The sequence below is a fragment of the Coturnix japonica genome, chromosome 1, assembly GCF_001577835.2.
Source record: "Coturnix japonica isolate 7356 chromosome 1, Coturnix japonica 2.1, whole genome shotgun sequence".
Lineage (NCBI taxonomy): Eukaryota > Metazoa > Chordata > Aves > Galliformes > Phasianidae > Coturnix > Coturnix japonica.
This window is the reverse complement of record NC_029516.1, coordinates 59832577-59859922: the sequence shown is the minus strand read 5'-3', so window position 1 is coordinate 59859922 and position 27346 is coordinate 59832577. Positions and strand designations below refer to the sequence as shown.

The 27346-nt window shown below is 39.6% G+C and overlaps 1 protein-coding gene across 3 annotated transcripts; it reads left to right on the top strand.

The window, feature by feature from the left end:
- Positions 1–6164: 6164 nt before the first annotated feature.
- Positions 6165–27010, top strand: LOC107316671 (solute carrier organic anion transporter family member 1C1-like). 3 transcript variants are annotated; one of them, XM_015868453.2, is made up of 15 exons: positions 6169–6417; positions 7694–7839; positions 8915–9056; positions 9188–9320; positions 10551–10681; positions 10950–11096; positions 14209–14307; positions 15108–15347; positions 17038–17202; positions 18517–18712; positions 21590–21755; positions 22646–22827; positions 24245–24309; positions 25238–25355; positions 26165–27010. In XM_015868453.2, the coding sequence occupies exons 2-15, from the start codon at positions 7729–7731 to the stop codon at positions 26385–26387; spliced, it is 2118 nt and encodes a 705-aa protein (XP_015723939.1). In that variant the 5' UTR covers positions 6169–6417; positions 7694–7728; the 3' UTR covers positions 26388–27010. The 3 variants fall into 3 exon arrangements, with proteins under 3 accessions (XP_032301916.1, XP_015723939.1, XP_032301913.1); XM_032446025.1 differs by lacking the exon at positions 26165–27010 and having other exon boundaries at positions 6165–6417; positions 22646–22733; positions 25238–25348; XM_032446022.1 differs by lacking the exon at positions 15108–15347.
- Positions 27011–27346: the final 336 nt, after the last annotated feature.

The following is a 27346-nucleotide window of genomic DNA, read 5'->3' as shown; positions in this document are numbered from 1 at the left end:
GTCTCTGCACGCTGTGGCCTGATGGGAGAGTGAAGATGAATTGCTCTCCCTTCGAACAGCGCCTCAGTCGGTGAAAGTTGTGCACTGCAAGAGGCGAGAGAGGCCGTGGTCAATTCTCTGTCTCGTGGACAGGCAGAAAAGAAACGTACTGCTCCTAGCAGAAACCCTCCTAACCCCACACTCTGTCCCAAGCTTGACTCTCACGGGCTCAGACTGCTGCCACCGGTCCTGCCAGCTCCCCCATCCCAGAGCTCCACACCCTTACCACCCTGGGGACGCCTCCCCACCCAGCTCTACCTTGTGCTGCTGGCACGCACTCGTGAGCCCCAGCTGCTGAACCAGGCAGGCCAGGGAATTCCAGGTGATGGCTCGTAGGGATGGGCACTTGGAGAGCCAGCTGTCCTGCAACAGTCAACTCCAAAGCACAGCCCAACAACACAACAAAGATTTCAATCGCTCCACCTCAGGGCCGCAACACTCGCTCGGCAGGAGTCCAGGCTCGAGACTGACTGGGCCAGGCCCTGCCAGCGCCCAAAGCTCCATGGCATCGCAGCCTGTTGCTCAGTGATGTCACCGCAGCCCTTGTTCCACCACAGAGAGGGCTCACACCTCCCCACTCTCTGGCTCAGGCACATTTTTCCTTCCCACCGAGGGTGCATGCAGTAGGCTGAGCTGAAGCATATAGAGATCTCAGCTTGACACATGCATTTCTACTCGTGGATTTTGTCATGATCTTCCATAGATTTACTTTACTTTCTTTATAATACACACTTCCTATAGAAACAAACAAACAAACAAAAAACGGCCGTGGGGGGGGAGGAGGGTGTGTGGGGGGCGGATGATTTTCAAAGGCTAATTTCTCCCCTTAGTTTATTGGGCTTATTTTTAATAAAGAAAAATACTTGTAGAAGATGATTTCCAGTGCATACACTGATATTGTGCATCCTCCTTCTGAAGGCTCTCAGTGGTTGTATTCTACTTCAGAAATTTTGAAAGCATCTCCAGTGCACTTTTTTAGATTGTCCAAAAGCCGTGATATTTGTTTGTACGTGTGAAATACAAAAGATCAGTGACTCCCTTACTGAGGTTAAAGCCTCGATCCAGCAGCTGCTAGAGGCCTATACTAGAAGTCATGCATTAACACTGACTAGTCTGACAAAACATTGACAATAACCTGATTTTTTATTTTTTTTTTGAGATAACCTCTTATTTTTCAGAAGACAAAATAATTCAAGTACAGCTAATGACACAAGTTACATCTAAATTCAAAGGCACACACAGGACATATTACTATAAATTTTATGACTTGACATGATTTTTTGTGTCTGTTCCTCCAAAATTAATACTTTTATTTCCAGCGTGATCACACACATAATATCTGTCATAATTTGAACTGATCAGTAACACTACTGTTCCACTGCTATTTGGTGGACTGCTTTGAAAGTAGTGTCTCATATTTTCTGATGCTGGCATGCAACATCAGAGGAAGGTTTTTTATGAGGGTTAGGGAGAAAATTCTTGGACTGCATTATTCGATTGCACAAATTTTACAGGAGGCCTGAGAACAGGATAATTGCAGACTACAGGATAATATTATCATAGAAGAGCACTCGGAAATGGTTTTCCCACTTGAATCTTCATCTTTTATTAATTCTCTCCAGACCTAAAGGAGCTAGAATTACTAAAATAATATCATACAATAGCTTAGCATAGCAAGCCCAAATACTCACATTTCTGGAGATAAAAATTTGGCATCAAGAGGGAGACTGAACACTTTACACAGAACTGTATGGGTTGGAGATTACCTAGCCCAGCTCCCTGCTAAAGCAGATTCCCTACAGTAGGTTGTATAGGAAAGTGTTCAGGTGTGTCTTGAATATCTCCAGAGAAGGAGACTCCACAACCTCTCTGGGCAGCCTGTTCTAGTGCTCTGTCACCTTCACAGTAAAGAAGTTCTCCTTTATGTTCAGATGAAACTTCCTGTATTGCAGTTTGTGCCTGTGCAGGGGCTTCACAGAATCACAGAATCATAGAATCACAAGGTTGGAAAGGACCTACAAGATCATTTAGTCTAGCCATTCTCCCATTACTGTAGCTACGGCAAACCACTAAACCATATCTCATAGCTCCTCATCCAGACGCCTCTCAAACACTGCCAGGGACGGCAAGTCCACCACCTCCATGGTCGACCTAACCTTTTCTCTGTGTTCTTTTCACCCACTGTTTTGGTATTTTATTTTATTTTTTCCTTCTCACCTGATTGGTCACATCAAGTCCTGCAGGTGTCACATAGTGCAGTTGGTTCTGCACATGACATGCACGGAGACCTGAAGAGATCAAAATGAACTGGAGAGCCAGGACAGTACAGTGTTGTCCTTCAGGCCAGATCTGGACATTTTCAAGGGCAAAGTGTTGACAGACATTCCCCTTGGTATATGAATGTTTGGCATGTTGTTTGGTATGTTCTTTAAGAATTGTGAATGAAGTAACTTTTTAAACCTTTCTGTAAATGCTCAAACCAGACTCTCTGCATTCATTGCTAGTAGCTGTAAAGTATTATGTTGGATGGATACTTAATTCCTCTGTTTTTCTTCTGCTCTTTCCCCCACACTATGTGCTGCACTCATGTCCTTTAATATCCTGATGATGACTTGAAAGTACTGAGACTTTAAAATGACCTGCTTTCCAAATTATAATTTTAGATCTCTTTGGTTTGGGGTTTGTGAAATGAATCATGCTTCTAAAGTCAAAATTACTTCATGTTTGTTTTTTATTTTAATTATCTAGGTATACAAATTTTAGGATTTTTTTTTCTTTTTATTCTTCTTTTTTATTTTTTTTCTTTTCTTTTATGTCAAGTGTTTTTCATAGGGTCATGAAATGGATGAACTTTTTCATTTCAACCTTGTATAATAGCTAGGAAGTCCGACTGTACCCTGGGGTGCATCAGGCCCAGCACTGACACCAGGCAAAGAATGGAACTCTGTTAGGAGAGTGTCAGGTGGATGTTAGGAATAAATTCTTCAACAGAGTGTGGTGGGCATGGAACAGGCTGCCCAGGGCAATGATCATGGTCCCAAGCTGCCAGAGTTCAAGCAACATTGAGATAGTGCTTTCAGAAATATGGTCTGATTTTTGGGTGGTCCTGTGTGGAGCCAGGAGTTGGAGATGATGATCCTTATGGGTCCATGGGTCCCTTCCAACTTGGGTAAACTATGATTCTACGATTCTATGATTACCCCTTGTCTTCTCGCTGAGTACCACTGAAAGGAACTTAACCCCATCCCATCTGGCTTGCGGGCTGAGCTGAGCTCTTTAAGCCTGGGCCTTGCAGCCACGTCAACCCAGAGATGGCATCAACACACCATCTCTTAGCTGTTAGCCTGGCGCCTGGCTCATGCCACTTCAGTCCAAAGCTGTTCTGGCAGTCTATCTCAGTCAGTGCTACTGGGTGCACCTAATATGGTGACAAGCAGTGTCTGCTCACACAATGCTTTCCTGGTGAAAGGCAAGGTGCAGCTTTGAACTTGAAACCTCCTGAGTGGGGCTGCCACCTAGTTCAGCTCTGCATGGCAAGAGGCCAACCTCTACACTTCTGCAGGTTTGTGCATGACTGCCCACAAACCAGCCTCCTAGGGAAACCTGCCAGCTGAACCTGGGAACGTACACACACCTGATCTCAATGTCCTTTCTTGTGCTCAGCCCTAGAATATCTTGCTCCCATAGTCGCGGTTCACAACACACCAGGGGTGTCAATGTGCAGCTTCGTTCAGCCAGGCACATCATGCCAGGAATACCATGTCCTACTCTGGGATGATGGCAGGTGGATTTAGGCAGTGCAGCACCCTGGGGCTAAGCAAGCAGCTCCCACTGCTAAAGCCACACCTTGAACTGAGTGCTGGGGACTTCTCCACCCGCCTCTGATGCCCACTGCTCAGATGGTTGCTGTCATTCAGCCTGTTGCAGCTGGCTGTCACTGGGTCAGGCATTGAGCAGATGCTGTTGAGTTCCTGTGTCCCTGTGGGCCTTGCCAAACAGGTTCCCAGGGCTGGACTGAGGTGCAGGCAGCTGTCAAGCTGGTGTCTGGCTTAACAGCCCACATCAGGGCTGCTGTGTACTGCTGGTGTGCTCTGCCAGCACGTGCAATGGGCTGGCCAGGCCCCAGTGGCTGTGGCTCACCTCACCAAACCGCCTGTCTGTAACAAGGGGCCAGTTCCTCCCATGTCTCTTAGCAGCTACTGCCTCAGGACAGAGCTGTGCTGACAGGCATGATGATAAATAGTGGCTCAGGCACCAAAGTTCAGTTTGCAAAAGCCGTAGAAGACAATTTCTACAGCAGCGCTGAAATTTCCTATGGTGGGATTCATCTCTCCTGACTTTCTGCTGTCAAAAGCTGATCTTGCTGCCTTGCTTCACAGCCACATCTGGAGTTCATTTCATCTCACTCTGAAGTAAGTATCCAAAATAGAGCAAAGAATTCAGCTTTGGAAATACTTCTTTTTCCTCTTGTGACTGACTGGCTCATCCCAAGGTATCTGCACTAAATTCATGTGGTGCTGACACTTCAGTGGATCCTCTAATTTGTGTGCGACAATCACAAGAAATGACATTCCCCCTATAGATAAAACTCTTCATATTCAATTTTAAAATGCATTTACAGAAGAACTGATGGGAAATTTCTGGGTGTCCCACTTTAAGAAATGTGCTCTGCTTTCTCTCCACATATACAAAGGGCTTGCAATTGCATTTCCAACAGACGTCTGTTTGTCCACCTGGTTGCAAGCTGATGGCAATGAAAATAGGTTACCACTGCTAATGTTTATATATGGTTTTCCTCAAACTTTGCAGTGTGCTGGTAGTTAAAGACTGTCTAAATGTAGATTATAATATGTGTAGCTTTGAATTCTGATTTATTCAGATGAAGGATTCTAAGAAATTATTATTATTATTATTTTTAAATAATTAAAGCACAAAGCACAAGGAAAAGATAACTCTTAATCTAAATGAATGTATGATTATTAGTTTATCTGTACTCTAAGTTTGATTGCACTTTCTGTATTCCAAGCTCTTTTAGGAGAAGAAGAAATTTTATACATTCTTTCCTCATGTTAAAATTGAGTTAATTGTCTGAGAAATTTATTGTTAAGAGTCTAATGAGGAAACACTGCAATTGAAATTACTGTAAGTAATATCTTCTGTGTTGCATATCTTATAACTCAAAGGTAGAAGTAAGCTGAGTTTTAATCTGTTAATTATCTGTGACATGCTAAAGGGTAGAGTCCCACTGACAAAGTGGGAAAATCAAAACTTTAAATGAACAAAACCAAGACCCATGATAAATCAATAAATATAAAATCATCACCGTAAGTGCCAGAAAATGATACTAATTAATTCAGTAGCAAGTGTGAATGTATCAGTTAAGATGATTGTCTTCATTTAACTACTAAGCTTCAGGGGAAAACAAAACCTTATGCATTTATGGGTTCCTGAGAATGTGTTGCTAAAGCTTGGAAAGACTACCTACATCAGATTTTTTTTTTGTGCTGTACAGTTCTGCTTTAATGAAGAACATGATGTGACAGTTTTGCACTTTGTATGAGCTCTGTTAGACATGAGAACGGATTTTCTGTGTGTGGTTGGTTAGCAGGTGAGAGTTGGGTTAGCTCATCTTTCCTGTGTGGTCAGTCTGCAGCCAGTTTGTCACCCTACATTATTTCCTGTGGGCCCCTGCAGGAACTACCTATAGCTACGTCAGATATTCTTGATTTCTAATAGGCAGGCAGTCTACAATGGGAAGCTGAAATTTACTGAGGGCATTCACCTCTCTTTCAGACACCTATAGGGCAGCCCTCTTGCACTTCTGCACCAGGGTCATGACAATCAAGGGCCCATACCAAAAGCTGTCCAATGTAAATGTACAGTTCATGTCCTCTTGAAGACCTAATTAATCTAAGTATCTCTCAAAAGCACCAATAGCTGCATGGCACTGAGGCTGCATGATACAGCCTGCCTTCTCAGAGCAGCTCTACATGAGCTGAGCTATTCCATAGTTAGGTGCTAGAGAGTCACCTTTGGAGATGTGCTTCAGCAGCGTTAGTGTTTAGGCTTTTAAATTAAAATAAATAAATAAATAAAAAGTGAGAAAACCAGTTGTTCCTCCTGGTAGAGGCTGGCACGACTAGCATGCAGGCGGATAGGCTGCCAAAGGAATGGCAGCACGAGAAACCTGCTTTCTTTTGCAAAGCTGCAGGAACATTTTGCAATCACCTTAAGAAGAAAATCCAAGGTTTAAAAAAATGTGTTGGAGTGCTCTATTCCTCTGAGTAGGCAGCACTTTTGCTGTGACGTTGCACTGGCTTCCAGCCTGAGAGCCCTAGGGCGCAGGAAAGAAACAGCCTGACGCAGAAGTGACACACAGTAAGTTTTCTCTCTGCCTCTCCCTCTCTCTGTTTCTCTTGCTGTGTCTCCTCTCTCTCATTTCCTTCTTCTGTTTGTTTGCTTGCTTAATTGCTGAGCACCAGTGCACTGCAGACAAGCTAGGATTTGTGTACATCTTGGAGTCACTGGGTTTGAAAGAGATTACATAAAGTGCAACAAAGGAACTCTGCAAATTAGACTTTTTAAAAGGATAAACTTGGTGGACTGCGGGTTGCTTTATCCCTTTGTCAATAAAATCCTTTATTACAATTAATTGTTATTTTAAAACAGTCATTTCTATCATTCTTCTGGCCTCATTTAATTTTAAACGATGCTGGTGTCAATGATTCACTCTTTTGCCAAAGTTCAGATTTTTATTGAGTGGGCATGGAAACTGTTCTTTTATTAGGCATAAGAGAAGATGTGCTTATGCAGTTTAAGATTTGCTTAAAGTAGATTATTAGCTGGCAGTATGACATTAAATATTGTGAAAATAAAACCACGTCACTGATTTAAATGTTGTTTATTTAATGGAGGCAGGTATTTCGCAAAGTTAATCATCAGCAAAATATAAGTCAATAAAGAATGTGTTTGGTATAGAGAACCTTGTCATTCAGCTACCACCCTCTAACAATTGAATTAAGCCTGAATTCACCCTACGTAAATTATCTAAAACTTTATTTATTTATTTATTTATTTATTTCAGTGCTTCTTGATTTGCAGGCTAAGATCATCTTTCATATAAATGATCCCTTTCATATAATGTAGATCGTTCTGAAATTTATGTGTTTGATTTCTACAGTCATTTGTGGTGGATGCTACTGGATTAGGATTTAGAACTGAAAGCTGCAAAATTGAAACAAGAATGTTCCTGAGGCTTAATATCTCTGTATCAGACAATAGTGCCTATTATTTGCTAATAGTTAGTGCCTATTCGTTATCAGTAGGAGTAATTTTGGGGGAGAATTGTTACTCTTCTGGGCATCTGTGGATTTTCTCACGGAGTCTAAACTACTCCTGGATGTCTCATCTGGGAAAACTGCACACACTAGTGAAGTAGAGTAATTTATGTAGGCTGGCTCCAGGAAAACTGCCATGGCCCTGCAACCCACAGAGTCTAAAAGCCCATAGTTTGCCCAAATGGCTTCCACTCAGGGCTCAGTTGGCCTCCAGGACCTGCAGGAGGAGAGCTCTGACAAGTTCCTAGAGGAATTAGATAGACTGGAATATCTAAGGTGTCAGTGTCCAAGATATCATAGTGATATTTTTTGAACAGGAAGAACAAGAGATCGGATCTACAGAAGAAAAACCATGGACAAGATAATCACCACTGGCAAACTTCAGGACAAGCCACCTTTCCAGGACAGCAATAGTGCTGAGGTTCCTGCCAAGGTTATGTGCCGTAACTGTTCAAAACTAAAGGTATGGAAAGGAACACTCACTATGTATTTTCTTTAGAATACTGACATTACCAAAGTTCAATAAATTCAGTACGGTAATGTTTTATACTACATGGTTTGGAAATAATGCTCTAGGATATGATTCCTCAGTACAGGAGAGACATAGAACTGTTGGAGCACATCCAGACGAGGGCTACAAAAATGATCGCAGGGATGTAACACCTCTCCTATGAGGACAGGCTGAAAGTACTGTGGCTGTTCAGCCTGGAGAAGAGAAGGCTGCAAGGTGACATGATAGCAGCCTTTCATTATTCAAAGGGGAGCTACAGGAAGGAAGGGGACAGACTCTTTAACAGGGTCTGTGGTGACTGAACAAGGGGAAATGGCTTCAAGCTTAAAGAGGGTAGATTCAGGTTGGATACAAGAAAAAAGATTTTAACAGTGAGGGTGGCAAGGCACTGGAACATGTTGCCTAGAAATGTGGTTGATGCCCTGTCCCTGGAGACTTTCAAGGCAAGGCTGGATAAAGCCCTGGGCAACCTGATCTAGCTGTGTGTGTCCCCATTCATTGCATGGAAGGTGAACTAGATGAGCTTTAAAAGTCCCTTACAACTCTAAGGATTCTATGATTTCAGGCATATAGAAGTCAATAAATGTTTTCAACAATTAAAAGATAAGGTCATGTTTTACTAGCAAATCAATTAAATGTGTGCTATAAGATGAACAGTAGCTACTTAAGCATTGTTTTGCCCATATTTTTCAGAATAGGAGAAGGAGGGCTAATTAAAACATTCCACAGTCATAATACCAATAATAAACAGCTTTTTCCTGTAAGTTTTCCCTAAGGAAGGAAATTGCCTAAAAGAGTACATGGTAAAAACATAGAAGGTGCACGTCAGCTTTCATTTTCTTTGTAGTTGAAGAGGCTTTGCAGGCAGTCCTGAAGATGAAAGTAAAATCTTCTGTTTTAATAAAAAAAACAGCAAGGACCTTTTCATGCAAAATTAAAAAACAATGCACTTGATTTTTCTGCTGCTGAGGAATTCAGCCACGAAGAAAAATGTATTGTTTTCTAAACTATTATTTTCTCTCTTCAGATATTTCTTGGAGCTCTGGCTTTTTCCTTTTTTGCAAAAGGATTTTCTGGAAGCTACATGAAGAGCATGTCCAGTCAGATTGAAAGGAGATTTGAAATCTCATCATCAATATTTGGCATTATTGATGGCAGCTTTGAGTTAGGTATGTGTACTCTTTTTAAAAATGTAAAAATAATACTTCTTAATATATTTTACCTCTACAAACCTTTTTTTTTTTTTTTTTTTTTTTTTTTTCCCTCATAAATTTATTGATGATCTCTCCTGATGATGCAGGTAACTTAATGGTAATGGTACTGGTGAGCTATCTTGGTCCAAGAGTTCATCGACCGAGAGTAATTGCTGTTGGATGTCTCATCATGTCATTAGGAGCATTTTTGTCAGTGATGCCTCAGTTCCTAATGGGACGGTAAATATGGAGAGTTTTCATATTGTGTATGAATTCACTTCAACCGTATAAAGGGTTTGCTAATCACACATCTGAGTTGAGAATTGTGGTTTCTTCCAGATGTATTAGCGAATTGTGATGAGATCTTAGTGGAAGAGGTTTGTTTCTTCCCCCATGACAGCTCTTCATGCTAAACTTTTTGAAATTATGAAGTTGTTTATTATTCTCCACTGAATTCAGGGAGAATAAATATCTAAATACCCTTTCAGATCTAAGCTGTTGTACTTACATAGCTATCAAAACCAGTTTATACCTCTAATCCTTCAGCATCCTCTGTGAATAGTGGTTGAAAATAAAGCTCCTCTGTCCCTCAAAAAATAAAATCATTTAACTGTGCTTTTAATATATCTGTTCTTTAGCTCCAAGACCCTTGCCTGTTATAAAGAGGTCATGAAAAGAATTATATCTCGGGAGCATTGTTCAGAAAGCTGACACAGTCACTGCTCTGTGAAGTAGCCAGGAAGCTGCACTGCGTGAGATAGCATGGGCCAGAAGCAGATCAAAGGAAATTTCTGATTTAACCCAAACCTGTAATCAAGCTTTGAAGATTGCCCACTCTCCACAACACTGAGGAAAACACGGTGGCCATGGAGGCCTAGCTGTCATCTATCAAAATATTAAAGCTTAGATCTTGATTACACAGCCAGATAGAATATCAACTCCTCATTTATCCCAGTGCAGCGTGAATGTACTCAAGCTGGTTTCAATTTAATTACTTTCCTCTAGTAGAGACTACCTAAATATAAACTAGCACATCAGTTTTGAGGCCTGCATTAATCTCTTTATGAACAAAGACTGGTTAGTGTTACATCCCGAACCTGGTAGTTTTAAACAAACACAGATATCTCTATGTTACCCATCTGTCACATAGGTTAGAAACCCAGGTGGCGGTATGGAAACAGTAGAATGATGTGAACAGACTCTGACTGTCCTTCAGTAAGAAGAATGATCTCTTAAGCCCAGGAAGAAGCTCTTTAACTTAAGAAAATACTGGTATTAGAATGGTCACAGTATTTTGAAAAAGGTGTGAAAATAGATACTCTCTCTATTTTCAGTGAAAGCGCTAGAAGTGGGCAGCCCTTCCACTCTGCCTCTGTGTGGCAGGAACCCCATGAACACAAGGCTTATACATGCTTTCTGCAAAACATAGTCTTTGATATGTCAGTTGTATTTTACACAGTTGTTTTCCAGTTATAATTATGAAAGGATAGCTGTTACTGTGGACAACTCATCTACAAGTGTATCAGCTTGCTCCCCAGCGTCCTCTGTGGGCCATCCAGTCTCAGATGCTACAGAAACACCCAGCACAATGAAACATTCAGGTAAGATAAAGCTCTGATGTTGGATTCCCCCATTTTATGTCCCCTCTTTTTTTTTGGATTCCCTTCCTCTACTTGTCCCCACTACAATTTATTTTGTTTTTAATTACAAAATGTAATAGCAAAGCCCTTGCTAGAAATCATGACATATACAAACCCACACAATTACAAATGCATGTGAATATGAAAAATATATTGATGCTATCTTTCTGTTGCAATAATGTACTTTCAGAATTATGCTCACAGAAATGTAAATATTTATGGCCTGCAGGATGTGAAAAAACATCGAATTCCTATCTTTGGCTCTTCGTGTTGGTGGGGAACCTTTTACGTGGAGTTGGGGAAGCACCAGTTATGCCACTGGGGGTTTCATACATCGATGATTTTTCTAAAGAAGAAAACTCAGCATTTTACATAGGTAATATATGCATGAATTATTTTTAAACTCAGCATTTTACATAGGTAATATATGCATGAATTATTTTTAAGCTCAGCATTTTTTTTATAACATTTTTAGCAAAAAATAATCATAAAAAATATAATCTATCTGCTCATGCTCTTATAAAAATAAATCTGTCTTTCTGATATGTGCTGGATAATTTGTGCTGTAGAAACAAAGAAGCAGTGGAAAAGTGATCTCATCTTTATCTTTGAAGAATATTTATCAAACTGTCCTTTTGCTTTCCTTGAGTGGCTGCTGCTACATGTACTAATTTTGTCTGTGATGAAAAGAAACACAGTCAAATACTCTTTTCTCCAAAGTGAAATCATACCTTCCTTAGCTAGCACATAATTTTCAGTACCACAGGTTCAGAAAGTAAATTCATCCTAGTGATGAATTATCTTTCATCACAGTAATGAAAGCATGTGTTTCAGAAGTTCTTATCTGACTTTTTAAAATTTACAAGGAATACATTTCCTAATGAAAGCCTTTTATAGTCACTAGTTACCTGAGGAAAAAATAAAACCTTTGAGAGGGTGTTGTAACAGATTCCTTCTAATGAACATTTTGTTGTTGTTTTGATGAAAGATAATTTATTGCTCAAGACAGAACTACTTACACCCAAGTTAATTTATTTATTGCCAAACTGATTTAATACCTTAGTATTTGCATGTGAGGGAGCACAAAACTGCGGCCTGAAATAAGCTTGGTGAAGCTGGGCCAGTCATAGAGATAACAAGACAGTTTCAGGAAGTGCTCTGTGAGAAGTACTACTGGGTTAGGCCACTGCAGATGTTTTTAGGGGGAGAGGATATCTACGGGTTACCCAAGGAGGCTGTGGCAGTAAAATTGGTTTACTTTGTTCAGAGCGTCATTTTTAGTGGTGTGATCTTTTAGGACAACTACACTGATGGAGTGGCTGCTTCAAAAATACGCCCACACAATATGCACCTAACTTATTCAAGTATTTTATGATTTTTTGATATTTCACTTCTGTTTAGCTCTACAGACTTGCCAATATATATGTATGAAGACCTGGCCTATACCAATAAAGATTTAAAAGACATTTTTATAAATGAATTTTTGAGTTTATTTGAAACTCAGTGTTAATATAATAAATCAAAGGTAGTAGAGGTGTTCAAGCTAAAAATATAGTCAAGCTATTTAATTCACTTTCATTGATTTCTCACTGACACAGAAGGTTTGAATGAAGGGAATATCATCAGTGAGTTGAGAACTAGTACATAAGCCTGTATCTGTTGAGCCTATGATTTCAATATAATTATACATGAGGCTAAGTATATGCTACAATTTTTAAAACTGGTTATGTTACTCATTAATATAGAAGGTCTTGACTAAGCTATGTATATATACAGTGAATGACTAACTGATATGTCTGAGTGATTTACTGTTTATTTAGTCTGTTTATTAATTATAAAGGGTAAATACAAAAATGTGATAGGAGAATATCTCAGTGAACTAATTTGGCTTTGTTATCACAGTACAAGCATATTAACTTAGTGAAGTTATTCTTGAATTTAAAGATTACACAAGAGTGTAAATAATCTAAAAGCTTCATACCTATGCAAAATTACTGCATATACACCTCTTAGTTTACCTGTTAGCTTATAGTATCTTAATGAAATACACTTACACTGCACAACACTTGGCCAGGCCATTGGTATGGATGTGCTGGTTTTTTAATCTGTTTATTTTAGAAGTTTGTCACTGAGTATTTGAATTTTGAAGACAGAGTAAATACTTCGGAATAGTAAGATCTGCCTTAGACTAGTGGATAAACCTAAAGTGCTAATTTCAGGCTTCTGCTCTCATATTCCTTTTTCTACTGAAGTCAGCAACTTTGGTTACACCAGAATTTTATCTAAAAGACCAGATCTTCCAATGAAGTTAAATGAGAGATGTAAATGAAATCAGTTTGCAATTGGAGAAATGAAGCAAAGAAGAAATATTGTACAGTTAAATTATAAACTAAAAGTTTATTTTTCAAGTCCTTCATCACAAGCTGAGCAATCACTGCATTCAGAAGAGAGTTTGCAAAACAGGAGAAAAATCTCTTCAGTAGAAAACATATTAGGATTTACAAGGCATGTTGCCAACCATGGGCAAGAGCTAACAAGCAGGTCAAGAGTTCCTTTTTTTTCAGAATAAAATTAAGCCTTCTGAAACTCCAAACATCTCCCAAGTGGCAATCCTATTCTAGAATTCAGAAATCTGAATAACTGACTGTTTTTTGAAACCATGACCACCTCATAGCTAGGTAATCTTCAACTGATCAAAATAAGTGGTAAGGACCTATGCTTAAATTATTTTGAGGATGTTTTTATCTTCTCCTGAATGTCTTGGTGGTCATATCCCAGGTTACTTGTATACTGTATCTTCAAAATACAACCTCAGCTTCATAGGTATGTGCTAACCTTTGCAGCTGATTCAGTTGCTTCTAGGTGCAACAGTCTTCTTCCGACCTTGTGATAAACGGAGGCAGAGGGAACCCCAGTGAGGCCAGCAGTAACACTGAAAGCTGATTTTAAAGAGGTCATGACCTGATCATTAGATTTTGTGATATTTATAGAACTGCATAAGCAACTATTAACGCAGCTGTTAGCTGATTTGTTCATTCTGGTGCTTCACGAATCAACAAAGATAATGCCTAATGAATTTTGTTGAAACACTGACATTTCCTTGTTGTGTTGCCTGATGAAAGAACATCATAGAGATTGCAAATGTAGTTGCAAATGTGCTTATGATACCTCCGGCAGTTCTTAGAGTTGCATGTTCATTCATTAATGGTCATAAACTGAATGATGCCACAATGAAAATCTGAAATTAGAGAAGAATAGGGATGAGTGATGTTCTCTTTCTTCCTGTTTCTTCTACAACCCTCACTTTGCCTGATTCTTCAATGCAGATTGTGGGTTTGACCACTAATGGTTTATTTTCCTACCTGCCACTTAGTATTTTATGGTGAGTTGTCCCCTCACAACCTGTGCCTGCCTCTTTTGCTTCTCTTCTCTCTTTGTTCTTGCCAAGTGTTCTCCTCACTCTCCTACACTGCTCTCTTCTGTTGCAGGACTGGTGAGGTCCTCAGGAATGTTTGGGCCGACTCTGGGTTTCCTGCTTGGATCTTTCTGTGCCAGCCTCTGGGTAGATATTGGCATTGTGGATATCGGTAAGAAATGGCGAGGTGGTGCATTAGATGTATGCAGTAACCTGTGTGCTAAGGTGCATGTTCCCAGCTTACTGCTCCAAAAAGGGGGGCTCTTTGGAGAGTTTTCCTATTCAAAAACTCATGTTGTTTCCATTTTAATATATAAAGAACTGCAGTGTGACTGGAATAACCCTTACTTTAAGCCCTTTACCCCCACTGTAGAAACATTTTGGGCCTCTTTATAGGCTTGTTAAAGCCCTTGCAGCACCCTTGTTGCACAACTGAGAACAAATGGGTAAATGCTCTCTGCGCTAGGAAAACAGCGCTTACATTTTTGACAGTAAAAAGTATGTTCTCCTAAAAAACACATAGTAAAAATTAATATGAAACCTCGTTTCTTTGTCTAAATCACTTTCAAGTCCCTAATCCTGCTGAAAATTTGAGGAACTTCAAGGAAAGCTATTAAGCTTGGGAATGGAAGAAGGAGGGAACAGACGAAGACTGAGAAAAAGAGGTTATCTTTTGAATGTGAGGGGCCCTATTGCTGCCACTTGTCCCACAGAAAGTACTCAAAATATCTGTACTTGCACAAGCACATAGAGTGAAGCAAAAAAATGCCATCATGTGTCTAGATGAAGATATTGGCATGTCTTATGACTGTCTGGAACTGATTTGATACAAGCTGCATCCCAGTTCCTCATGTTCTTTGTGTGAAACACAAATGCCTTTGTTTTTAAATAGCATATAAAAGGATGTGTATAAACAGTTTAATTATCTGCATGATATTTAATCTTTTTTTCCTGTCTTCCCACACCTTACAGATGCTATTAACATAAATCCCAAGGATACTCGATGGGTTGGTGCCTGGTGGCTTGGATTGCTCATCTGTGGAGCAGTGAACTTCATTGCTTCATTGCCTTTCTTTTTTCTGCCTTACTCCTTAACAAAAGAAGGAGAGGATGAGAATCCAAAGAAAATCAGTCATCTGCCTGCTCAAGGAGATCACTGTAAAACAGACCCCCCAGCTCAGCCACAGTTAAAGTTCTCTGAGGCGGTAAAAGGTGAAAGATTATTGCCCAAATGTCTGCGTGTGAATTCTCTCTCAGGAGTCCATTTTGAGCTAAGCATAAGTTTGCCAAACCTCAGCAAAATGCAAATTTTTGTAATGCAAATGGTGGTCAAGAATGACTTCTCTCAATTGTTATGTTATTGCAATATTAATTATTAATAATAGTAATTGCTAAGGATATGTTTCAGTCACAGATGAAATCTGTTCTTACATCAGACAGCTAGAGGAAGATCATACTGTTGCTTTGAGTATATTCTCAGTTCAATCCAGTAGCTATCATACAGATATAAGAATGACAAAGTGAAAAACAACCTGTCTGTCATTTATGAGCTAGCAGGTTGTTGTTTACCTGTGGCCAACATATGGGAGGGAAACAAAGGGGGATAACCAGGTGGTCAGGCCCAGCCAGCATGGGTTCATGAAAGGCAGATGCTGCCTGATCAGCATCATCTCCTTCTATGACCAAGTGACCTGACTGGTGGACAAAGGAAAAGCTGTTGACATAGTCTATGAGACTTCAGCAAAGCTTTTGACATTGTCTCTCCTATAGAATTCTCCTGGGGAAGCTGGCAGCTTGAGGTTTTGACAAGTACACACTTTGTTAGGTCAAGAACTTGCTGGCAGGCCAGGCCCAGAGAGTGCTGGTGAATGGAGTTAAATCCAGCTGGAAACTGGTCGCAAGTGGTGTTCCCCAAGGGTCGGTACTGGAACTGGCCCTGTGCTCCAGTCAAGGATCTCGGAAAAAAACAGGCCTTTACTTGGGCCACGTACTCCCTCCCTTTTTCTGAATATTGACTTCTTGCAGGGCTTGCATGTGGTTTGTGAAGCTCCTGCCTTTAGGCACCAAAATTTTCAGTTTGTATGTAATAAAGTCTTAAGGCTCTTCAGGGCACTGTCCTCTACACTGTTGCAAGTTTTAGTGCTGTATGCTGTCACATACAAGATAATGTGTGTGATGAGGTGCATCCCAGAGTCCTGAGGGAACTGGCTGACACAGTCACCAAGCCCCTCTCAATGATATATGAAGTCATGTCACATCCGTTTTTAAGAAGGGTAGAAAGGGTAGAAAGGACAACCCAGCTACCAACCTGTTAGCATCACCTCTTTGCTGGGGACCATAAGAAGAGGACAGACTCTTTAGCAGGAGCTGCTGTGATAAGGGGAAATGGCTTCAAACTGAAAGATGGGAAATTTAAGCTGGATATAAGGAAGAAGCTTTTTACCATAAGGCTGGTGAAGTGCTAGAATAGGTTGCCCAGAAATATGGTGGAAGTACTGTCCCTGGAGAAATTCAAGACCAGTCTGGACCAGTCTCTGAACAACCTGATCTAGCTGTAGATGTCGCAGTTCATTGCAGAGGAGTTGGACTAGATGACTTTGAAGGTACCTTCCAACTCCAAGGATTGTATGATTCTATAATCTAGGATTTCTCTTGCTCAATCCAGCATTCACTGTGCCATTTGGCCTTGATGTGTCATGCAGTAATAGCTCTGTAGGTTAAGTGCTAGAAAAGGGAAACTCTCACTTGAACCAGTGTATGTTTTGATTGCCAAAGAATTGCCAAAGTTATGTCCTACAGTACAGACATTAATTAAATCAAGCTTAGTTTTACAGTCAAAGGATGCCACAACAACTCTTCTCTGTGTTTAGCAGGGTGTACAGCATGTACCTCTCCATTGCAGATTTCCTACCAACTTTGAAGAAATTGTTTGGAAATCCAGTTTTCCTGGTGTATGTCTTCCTCACCATTCTGCAGTATAATTCTCTTGTTGGATTGATAACATATGAGACAAAGTTTATGGAGCAGCAATTTAATGTATCAGTAGCAAAAGCCATCTTTCTAGTTGGTAGGTACATGCCCTTATTTTAAATTCCGGTTTTGGAAATGAAGTATCATTTTGGAATTCAGTATCATTTTCTATGATGACCTTCTGTGAAGTTTTTGGTAAAAAAAAAAATTTAAAAAAATTGTAGAGATTTATTATTTTTCCACCATTTTTAAAAACTGATATTAATTAGTTTTAAATTTAGTTAAATAATAATGTTTGTTTTCCTGGTCTACCTAGTTTAGACAACTAGAGGGTTATTAGCACTGGATGGATGTTTTTGGCTGATGCTTTTTTAAAAGACTGAGATTGGGATTGTGTCTGTTTGTGAACAAAAATATCCCACACAAACTACAATGAACTAAGAACTAAAAGACCAAGACATGTCTGATTTTCCTTTCAGAATAAAGCTCTGCTATAAGTGTTCTTCAATTTTGATGACAAATACAGTTTTTATATGCAACGAGAAGCTGAAATGTAAAATGCCAAGTCACTTATTTCAGCTCAAAGCTCTTTCTCTATTTGCTGGTTCCCTCAAAAATAAGTTCTTTGTAGTCTTTTTAAAACAAAACAAAACAAAAACCAGTGCTGAAGTGATATTAATCTTACAGTGATGGATTAATATGGTTTTATAATCTGGCAATAAGATCAGGGTATTTGAAGACATTGCAGAATTTGTATTCCATTGCTTTAATTTGAAGGCAATTTCCTATCTTTTTTTGGATTTCATAAACAACCCCTCACAATTAAACCTTGCAAAAACTCTCTAGTTTGCATGTGAGTATCAGGACTGGAGTCTGTGAAGTGCTGAACTGATAATATCTAAATGCAAATCTTTAGATGATTCATATGATTCACTGTTGAAACAAAATGGAACCCAAAGCAAAATGAGACAGAGTTTTCTTTCATGTTTTTTTTTTGTTTGTTTGTTTGTTTGTTTGTTTTTTTCCCCCCTACCCCTCCAGCTGTTAGAAAGTATGTTGCTTTAGATGAAGAAATACCCATAAGCTAAGACACTTCTTTCATTTACTTGAGTTTCTAATAGGCACCTGTTTTGGCATTCTTGCTTCAGTATGCATGCAAACAACAATGTAATTAAAAGATAGGAAATGTTGAGGAGAAAAAAAATTTTGAGCCATAACAGGACTTGAATGAAAATGAAGAAGTAAACTAAATTATTTAAAAATAATAAAAATTCTTAGAACCTCAAACGATCTGTCCAAAAAAGGTATCTGATATTTTAGAAAGTACTAATACTAGATATTTCTTCTAAAAAAACAGGTCTATTCAAGCAGCAGCAGCAGTTAACACCTTTTTGTTACCTTTTATTTGCAGGTGTGATACTTTTACCCATTACAATCCTGGGGATGTTTCTAGGAGGCTATTTGATCAAGAAATTCAAACTTCACGTAACTGGAATGGCAAAGTTTGCATGCATCTCCTTTATAGTAGCATATCTGTTAAACCTCTTGTACTTTATGTGCAATTGTGAGGTGCTCCAGCTGGCTGGTCTTACAGTGCCTTACTCTGGGTTTGTATTCCCCTGGATTTGTGTTTGTTGCTCCTTGTGTCATGCAGAGCATGGGGCATGTCTTCCTCTGCTCTCATAAACTGAGTTTGTAGTCTCATCTGGACTATAAACCTTCTAATCTAGGAAAAAAAATTGAATTTGGGTGAGTTCCAAAGCGTTACCTTGCTGCTGATTTACTGTGTATGTAGATGTACATATATGTCTGTTTAAGAGAATGTATTTTCATTCTAACTGAAGTTTATTGGGTCTTCCACATGTGTCAAGCAGTGTGTTTTCTGCTACAGTGTAGCTGCTGTGATTATACCACTCTATTGTTCCTTTGCAGGTGACATAAGAAAATCCTAGATAGTGAAATAGACTTGTCAGGATGGAAGGATGCCTAGTGCTGGCACTGTGGAGAATGATTTGATTTTGTTTTTCAAATTTAATTAGAGTTGAACAATTCCTTTTCCAAACTGTATATTGAAAGATACTGGCAGTATGGAAGACACAGAAGACGCAGAATTGTAGGGATTGGAAGGGACCTTTAGAGATCCTCAGGTCCAACCCCCTGCAAAGCAGGCTCCCTACAGCAGGTTGCACAAATAGACGTCCAGGCAGGTCTTGAATATATCCAGAGAAGGAGAATCCACAACCTCCCTGGGAAGACTGTTCCAGTTCTCTGTCACCCTTACTGTGAAGAAGTTCCTTCACGTATTGGTGCAGAACTTCCTTGCTCCAGTTTATGGCTGTTCCCCACAAACCACTGAAAAGAGGTTGGCCATGTCCCTTTGACTCCCACACAACATATTTGGAAACATTAATAAGATCATCTCTGAGTCTTCTTTTCTTGAGGCTGAACAGACCCGGGACACCTAGCCTTTCCTCATAGGGGAGGTGCTCCAGGCCCTTTTATCATCTTTGTGGCCCTCTGCTGGACTCTCTGCAGGAAATCCCTATCTTCTTTTGTACCAGGGAGCCCAAAAGTGGGTTCCAGGTGAGCTCAGGTGTGGTACTCCAGGTGAGGCCTGACCAGGACAGAGTAGAGGGGGAGGATCACCTCCCTTGACCTGCTGGCCATGCTCCTTTTAATGCACCCCAGGATCCTGTTGGTCTTCTTGGCCACCAGGGCAAGCTGTTAGCTCATGGACAACTAATGCTGTCCACCAGGACACCTATATCCTTCTCTGCAGAGCTCCTTTCCAGCTGGTCATGTCCCAACCTCTACTGATGCTTGCAGTTATTCCTTCCCAAGTGCAAGACAATGCACTTGCTTTTGTTAAACCTCATCTGGTTTCTAGCTGTCCAGCTCTCCAGTCTGTCCAGGTCTTGCTGAATGGCAGCGCAGCCTTCCAGTGTGTCAGCCACTCCTCCCAATATGCTCTTAGACTCAATATACTCTTGTATGCTAACAGATGACTAATTAAATTCATCATAGACAGTTGAAATCTTTATACTCTATTTCAGAGCTATAATTTAAAGTTTGTCCCTGCTTCCATGTAGGGAGTAGGAGACAAAAACATTGTGGAAAGTGGCTTTCCCAATATCCCCTCTAGTAACTTTGCCTCTAGAATGCACTGTTCTCTAGATGAGCAGTTGCCAGCTTGCATAGGTAGTTAGTTACCAGCCTCTCTTGGTACTTGGAGTTGCTGACCTGCCTGAGTCCATTTTTTCATCTGGGAAGTGGGAAATGATGCTGCCAGGACAATGTGGTGAGCACGTAAATATTTCCCCTTCCTTAGCAGGACCATGGCTGTGCATCCTGCATTTTGCTGACTCTAGCAGCCTGCCACAATTGCCTACTGTTTAAAGTTAGTTCAGTCAGGTCCAACAAATTTCAAGGGATTTGAAAGGATTAAACTGAATCCTGCAGGGCTTGCTAGATTTTCAGTTCAGACAGAAGCTCAGTCCTGTGTTTTGTTTAGTTTTGTTTTTGAAGTGTTTTATGTTCTGAAGAATATCTAGGTGTTTTGTGAAACTTGAAACCCAGTTCAGCTCTGAGGGTAGTTACATAAAAGATGTAAGATATTTGCCCAGCAGAGATACCTATGGTTGAACACATAATCCATTCTTGATATTTTACTTTCCAAAACTTTTAGGATAAATGTTGCCCACTTGAAAAGTGTTTTGGATAGAGGGGCAGGTAGAAAGAAAAGGCAAAAGACAAAGAAACAGTGTTGAAACTTTAACTAGGGAGACTCTTCAAAGCAGAGGTGACTTGTAGGGAGTGAGCTCCTAATGCTTTCTGAAAATCAAACTCTTCCACCATGCTCTTAGTATTTTGCTTTTTACATTCTTGATTCTAGTTGTCTTCCAATTATTTTGGTTTGATCCAGATGCAAGGCTGCTAGTGAACAAAGTCAGAGCTGAGATGGAAGTAGCTATTTTCTTTCAGACTAGTGCAACTTTCATTGTCACTGGCCAGCTCAGATTCAGTGAAACACCATCAAGGGTATCTTGCTGCTGTATTTTTATGTTGTTTTTTTTGTTATCATTTCCAGTACTCAGATACAGCATGATCTTCAGTAATGCTAGGGGCAAGCATAGTCTATGTGTGATAAGAGATTTTTAAGTGCAATTTTCTTTCAGGTGAGGTTTCAAATGAAAAAGTAACACCTAGTAATTTCCTCTAGCCAGAAATACCTGGTGTATGAGTTCCATACATTTTCAGCAACAATCCATAATGATATTAACAGATGATGAAAAATATCAAGAGCAGTTTGGCTTGGTCAAAATTAGTTGTCTCCATACAATAAATTTGGTCTTCTAGATGATAGCAGATGTCTGTCCATATTGATTGTTTCACATTCTCTCTCTTTTCCAGCCTACTCTCTTGTATTTTGTTTAAATATTTAATTTTACTATATAATTATTTTGTTTCTTGCTCTTTTTCTCCAGGTTTAAACAGCTTTCCTCCCCTAAAAACAGTTTCATGGCCAGTTGCAATGCTGACTGCAGCTGCAAGGTGGATCAGTGGGATCCTGTATGTGGGGACAATGGGATCACGTACATGACAGCCTGCTTTGCGGGATGTAAATCATCAACTGGGATGGGAAAGAATATGGTAAATGCAAAGTAAATGATTGTGTAGACAATTAGATTTCTCAGTACATTGTGGTTTTTTGGCCTTGTGATTAAGAAATTGCATGTCCATGTTTTACTGTTTAATTTGGTAGTAGAGACTGAATGAATGATTGAATTGTTGTATGTTTTAACAGAATTTTGGTGAGGTGAATGAACTCAGGCAAGACATGAAACATAAGGCTTTTGCCTTACATTTCTTGATTTTGTTAAAAACTAGTTTTATTTTCTGCAGCATAACTGTGAATTTGGCTTTATGTTTCTCACTAGGTCTTTTACTATATCCATGTCTTCTGACAGAAGCAGAAATGTCTTCATAATAACACTGAAAAGACAGGCTGTATTTTCAAACTCATACTGTTGCATCTGTAGCCATATTCTCTTGCTTCATTCACTTCAGGGGATTTGGTTTTCAAACTTATGTCTCTTGCTAACTTCAAAAGCTATGAAACATCTCACACTCAATTCAGCACCAAATGCTATTTTGGATGCATAGGTACCCTGATTGTTAGTGTTCATTTCTGTGTTCATATCTACATACTTTTTACTTATGTACTTCACAGAATCCCTCAGCAGAATAACAGTTCACATCTGAATTTTATAGCTTTTACCTGTCTTCACTTTACACAGAGCTCCATCATTCCTCACAATGGCATGGCTGAAACTAGAATCACAGTTGCTTTGTGTCACTGGAGCAGTGTAAAGCGACTGGAGCATACTAATGAACTTGGCCATCAGACTGCAAAGATTACTAGGGAGGTCCTCTCACTGTAAACAACAGTCTGCCTGTTAAGGAGAGTGAAAAATCTAGCTACTAAAATGATCTTGAGTTACTGAATTCTGATTAAATGACTTCTCATCTTCTCCTTTCAGGTGTTTCACAATTGCAGCTGTGTGGAAGGACAAGAGCATGGACATGGCAATGCATCTGCAGTTTTGGGACAGTGCCAAAGAGAGAGCTGTACCAAAGCATTTCCCTATTTTTTAGCATTACAGACTGCATGTGCATTTATTTTAGCCTTAGGAGGCACTCCTACATACATGATTATGTTTAGGTGAAATACTTTACCTTACCTTGACCATAACACTTGGGGAAAGAGAAAAGGAATAGACCATTTGATTCAAAAAAGGAAAATACCATTTGATTCCTATTGTGAGGAATTTGACCACATTTGACCAATTTGACCACACTGGGGCTTTGTACCTTTCCCTAATTCCAGTTTAAGGCTGAATTGGTACTTTGGTAAGGAGTGGGTAAGCCTTATGCAGACATTTCACTTCCAGTGACAGAGATGTGTTTAATATATCCATGAACTCAAAATGAGTGTGGTGCTAAGTCATGTCCAAGGTGTCTATGCTGTTCACGTTACCACAGAGAAAAGCATTCACCTTTGTAAAGCCTTGTTGGCTCAGAATGTTTTGTGTGTTCTGAGAAACTCACTACTCCCATTTTATATCAAGACAGACATGAACAGATAACAAACAGAACAATGTCAGCAGCAATAATTTTTTATTTTTGTTCCTTCGGTTGTAATGTGGCACTGCTATTTTGCTCTCAGAAGAAAAGACAATGCTCTGTACCTTTTGCACGACACTTTCTTTCCAGTTATGCTTATGGGTGAATTGCAATCATCAGCAGTCTGTGCACATGGCTAGTTAACTGTCTTCCCTAAAGCTGCTCACTCTTTTGCAGTACTTCTGGGTGCAGACGTTCTTGCCTGGATTATGGACAAGACTGGGCATGGTTTCCAGAATACTAATGTGTATAATGAGTAGCCATTAATGTTATTGCTGAAAAGATGATGACCTGGCGTAGTGTAGTGTAAATCCTGTTCAGCCTGGCCATGGCAAACCCCCTGCCTGCTCCTGTGCCAGCTCAGTACTCTCTGCAGCTTTTTGTGAATTCTTCTAATTCCTCTGATGGACACAGGTTGTATATCCACTGGTAGGAATGAGATGCTCTTGTAGGTAACAAACTTCTACTGTTTCTGTGTAAAATGCAGACAGAGGTGGGTTTTATCTGCAGGTAGCTTGCAGGGATTGCACAACCTCATTACTGCTCTCTGTTCACCACTCCTTGGTACAGCCCCTTCAGAAGAAAAGGCAGCTTCTTGGAGCTGAATTCATGGACCAAATTAACTACTTTTACTTGGTTCACTTCAGTTTTCTTGTGCATCTTCTCCCAGAAATCTTTGCAATTTTCTCTCCTTTGTTTTAAGAGTAGTTTCTGTAAATACCCCCAGCAATTTTGATGGGAGTTCATCCACTGAAATACACAGAAGGCTCAGCATCTGATTTATACCTTTGGTGAACATTTTCAGTTGGTGTTGAGTGAGCTCTGATAAGTCAGCCACATTACTCTCACAGTGGTGCATGTGCAGATGTTCACAGCACAGCAATCAGCTATTAAATGTATTTCTCTGCTGCTCCTTGAAATGTCTAAACAATGTGTTATTTTTGTTTCCTTTTTAGATCTGTTTCACCAGATCTGAAATCCTTTGCTGTTGGGATCGAAACTTTAGGTGGTAGAATACTAGGTAAAGCTTCATTTCCTTGTGTCATTCAAGTAGGCAATCCAAGAGATAGACCAAAACTCTGAGAGAGCAAATTTGGAGGAACTTTAGTCATAAGCAGAAAATACATTTCAGAATGTTTGGAAGAGATAGCTATATGTTTCCTGGTATGCAATTACTTATGATTATCTCCTCAGATTTTTTTTCTGTGCAGTGAAGGAATTAGTCAAAGAAATGAAAGTGTGTTGTACTCTTATTTGTTTGGTTTTCAGACGCATCTATCTAAGCACGGTTAGTTTGGATACCCTGACTTTTGAAATCTCCCCAGTGAAGAAACACCCAAATAGTTATTTGGATCTTTCATCTGAATGCTGTAGGGAATCAGTCTTGTGCTAACAATATTGCTAAAAGATTTCATACCAAAATCACATTATAACTTACTGATAGTATTAAAGCATCATAGCTATCTAATGGGAATCTTTCAGTAATCCATTAGTAACACATGCTGGATGATTGGTTTTGATTGAGAGTATAATTGGAGCCCCTGGCATTGTGCTAAACATTTTTTATTTGCAAACTGACTGAACAGATACATTAGGGTACATAGATATTAATATACGATGACATGTAATTTCCATACTGGGGACTGAAAATTTATTTATATTATATCTTTGTAGATAAAATTAGAATTCTACTAAAATACCATTAAAGTGGAATTAGCAACATCCCCCTCGCCTCCCCTTCACCTCTGTATATAATCTTCTTTAGATACCTGTCCCTACCTAAAAATTTTCACAAGTCTTTTGCTCTCAAAGCCAGTGCAGGATTTTTCATCCCATTCTAGGTAGCTGTAATTCAGAAACTCTGCTGTTAATTTTATTCTTTTTCCACCATAATGTTAAACTCTGAGATCTGCATAAATGAGATCATGTAATAAGAATTTTCTTTGCAGGTGGACTCCCAGCCCCTATTTATTTTGGTGCCTTGATAGATGAGACCTGCTTGAAATGGGGGACAAAAAGCTGTGGGGGATCTGGGTCTTGCCGAATATATGACACAAAAGCATTCAGGTAAGCTAAAGTCATCAGTAAGTGATTAGAAATTTGGCTTCTGAGACATCTTTGACCAGTAAGAACTGCAATACATTCTGCCCACAATAATTTTTTAAGAAGTAGATTAGGATACCGAAGCACTAAAATGATGTATTTTAACTAATCACTGATAGATCAAAGAAACCATATACTTTTAGAAACCAGTAGAATCACAGAATGGCCTGGGTTAAAAAGGACCATAAATGATCATCTAGTTTCAACTCCCCTGCCATGTGCAGGGTCATCAACCAGCAGATCAAGCTGCCCAGTGCCGCATCCAGCCTTGCAAGTCTAATGTACGACATTGCTTTGCGCTCCCTTACATCACCAGAAATAGTTCCTTCAATGAAGACCTAGTGCAATGAATAATTCTGCAGTGCTTTGAGTTTGTGAGAGACCAAGGAACAGTAGAATAGTTGTAGCACTGCGGATGCTTTTCCTCAACAGTCATTTCTCTGGTTCCTTACATGTAAGAAACTTCACCAGATTCATCTGGGGATGAGCGAAGGTTGGGCAAGCAGGCAAAGCCCACCATCTGCTGAACTCTTCAGACAGGAGACATTTCCTTAAGGAGCATAGGACCAGATTAGGGCCTGTCTGAGACTGAAAACTATGAGATTGTTTTTTACTTGTCATTTACCAAAACAGAAAGATACCTTGCTGGGAATAAATGATTTAGGTATCTTTTTTTTTTTTCCTTTTTTTTTTTTTTTTTCTCCTCTCACTCAGAAGTGGCAAATAGTAATATAAATGTAATTTTTTTATTTTTTTAATTTTTCTCCCCCTAGAAATGTCTATCTTGGCCTCATTGCAGGACTACGGGCAGGGTGCTGTGTCTTGTACATGGTGCTCTGTGTTTTAATCATGAGACGCTTCAAAACAGATGGCAAAGATATGACAGACATTAAAACTGCAGAAGAAACAATCAACAAAGAATCAGTTACAGTGAACAAAAAAGATGCTCTTCCTGGTGCAAAAACCTCAGAAGAAAGTGAAGAAACTTGTATGTAAAAAGGAAACAAGGCTTTTTCTTAGCTTTGCCTAGTTTCCAATTTCTTCTAAGCACAACAGGGGTCTACCTGACTTCAACAGCTGGTTTACATTTGGAGGTTCAAAAAATACCTTTGAAACACTGACTTTGAAGCTGCTTCACCCTATTCTCTTCTTCTCATTATCTGAACAAAATAGAGGGAAAAGGTTTTCAAAATTTGGGGGGACTTTTCCATCCTCATATTCCCAGTCCTTTTCTAGTTTGCCTATAGGACTGATCAGGTTTATTCAGTGTCATCATTTTGATTATAATTTAAAAATTAAAAAGATGAAATCTACAATAAGCTTATTTTCCATTTTTACCATTTTAATTCCAAGTCCAAAGTCTCTGTTGGCTTCTATGGTGTGGTTCCTTGTTACAAACTTGGTCCTACAGCCCTTGCTCAGGTGAGAGCCCTAGGGCTGCCAGTGGTCATATGAACAAGAACTGCACAGAAATGCTAGGGTTTGGCTTGAACACGTTTACAATCAAAATGGACTGCAAATAAAAGAAAATAGCGTATTAATTTTGCAGCACATCTCAGTTCTGAGTTTGAGTAAACTTATTGTAAACTGAAGCAATAAATTGATAGATATTAAAGTTACGTTTTTTTATTGGTTGTTTTTTGTTGTTGTTTACATGTTTGTTTGCATTTTTTCCCAGTAGCCACTTCACTTATGGTATACAGAATTTCTTCCTTGTTTAAGGAACTACCAGCAAGACATAAACTACAGTGCTGAAAGCTTGCAGTTTCACAAAGTGCAGTAGGTAGATTAGTCCAGGGATGCTTCAGGTGACATGACTATCCCATCTTTCATGAACCACCAGCCCTGCATAGGTGCGAGCACGGAAATAGGGGAATGCTGATGTGGTACTCACTGAAAGCAAGTTCTTTAGATCTTGTCCCTGCAGATGAAGTTACATGCACTTTTTTGCTAAA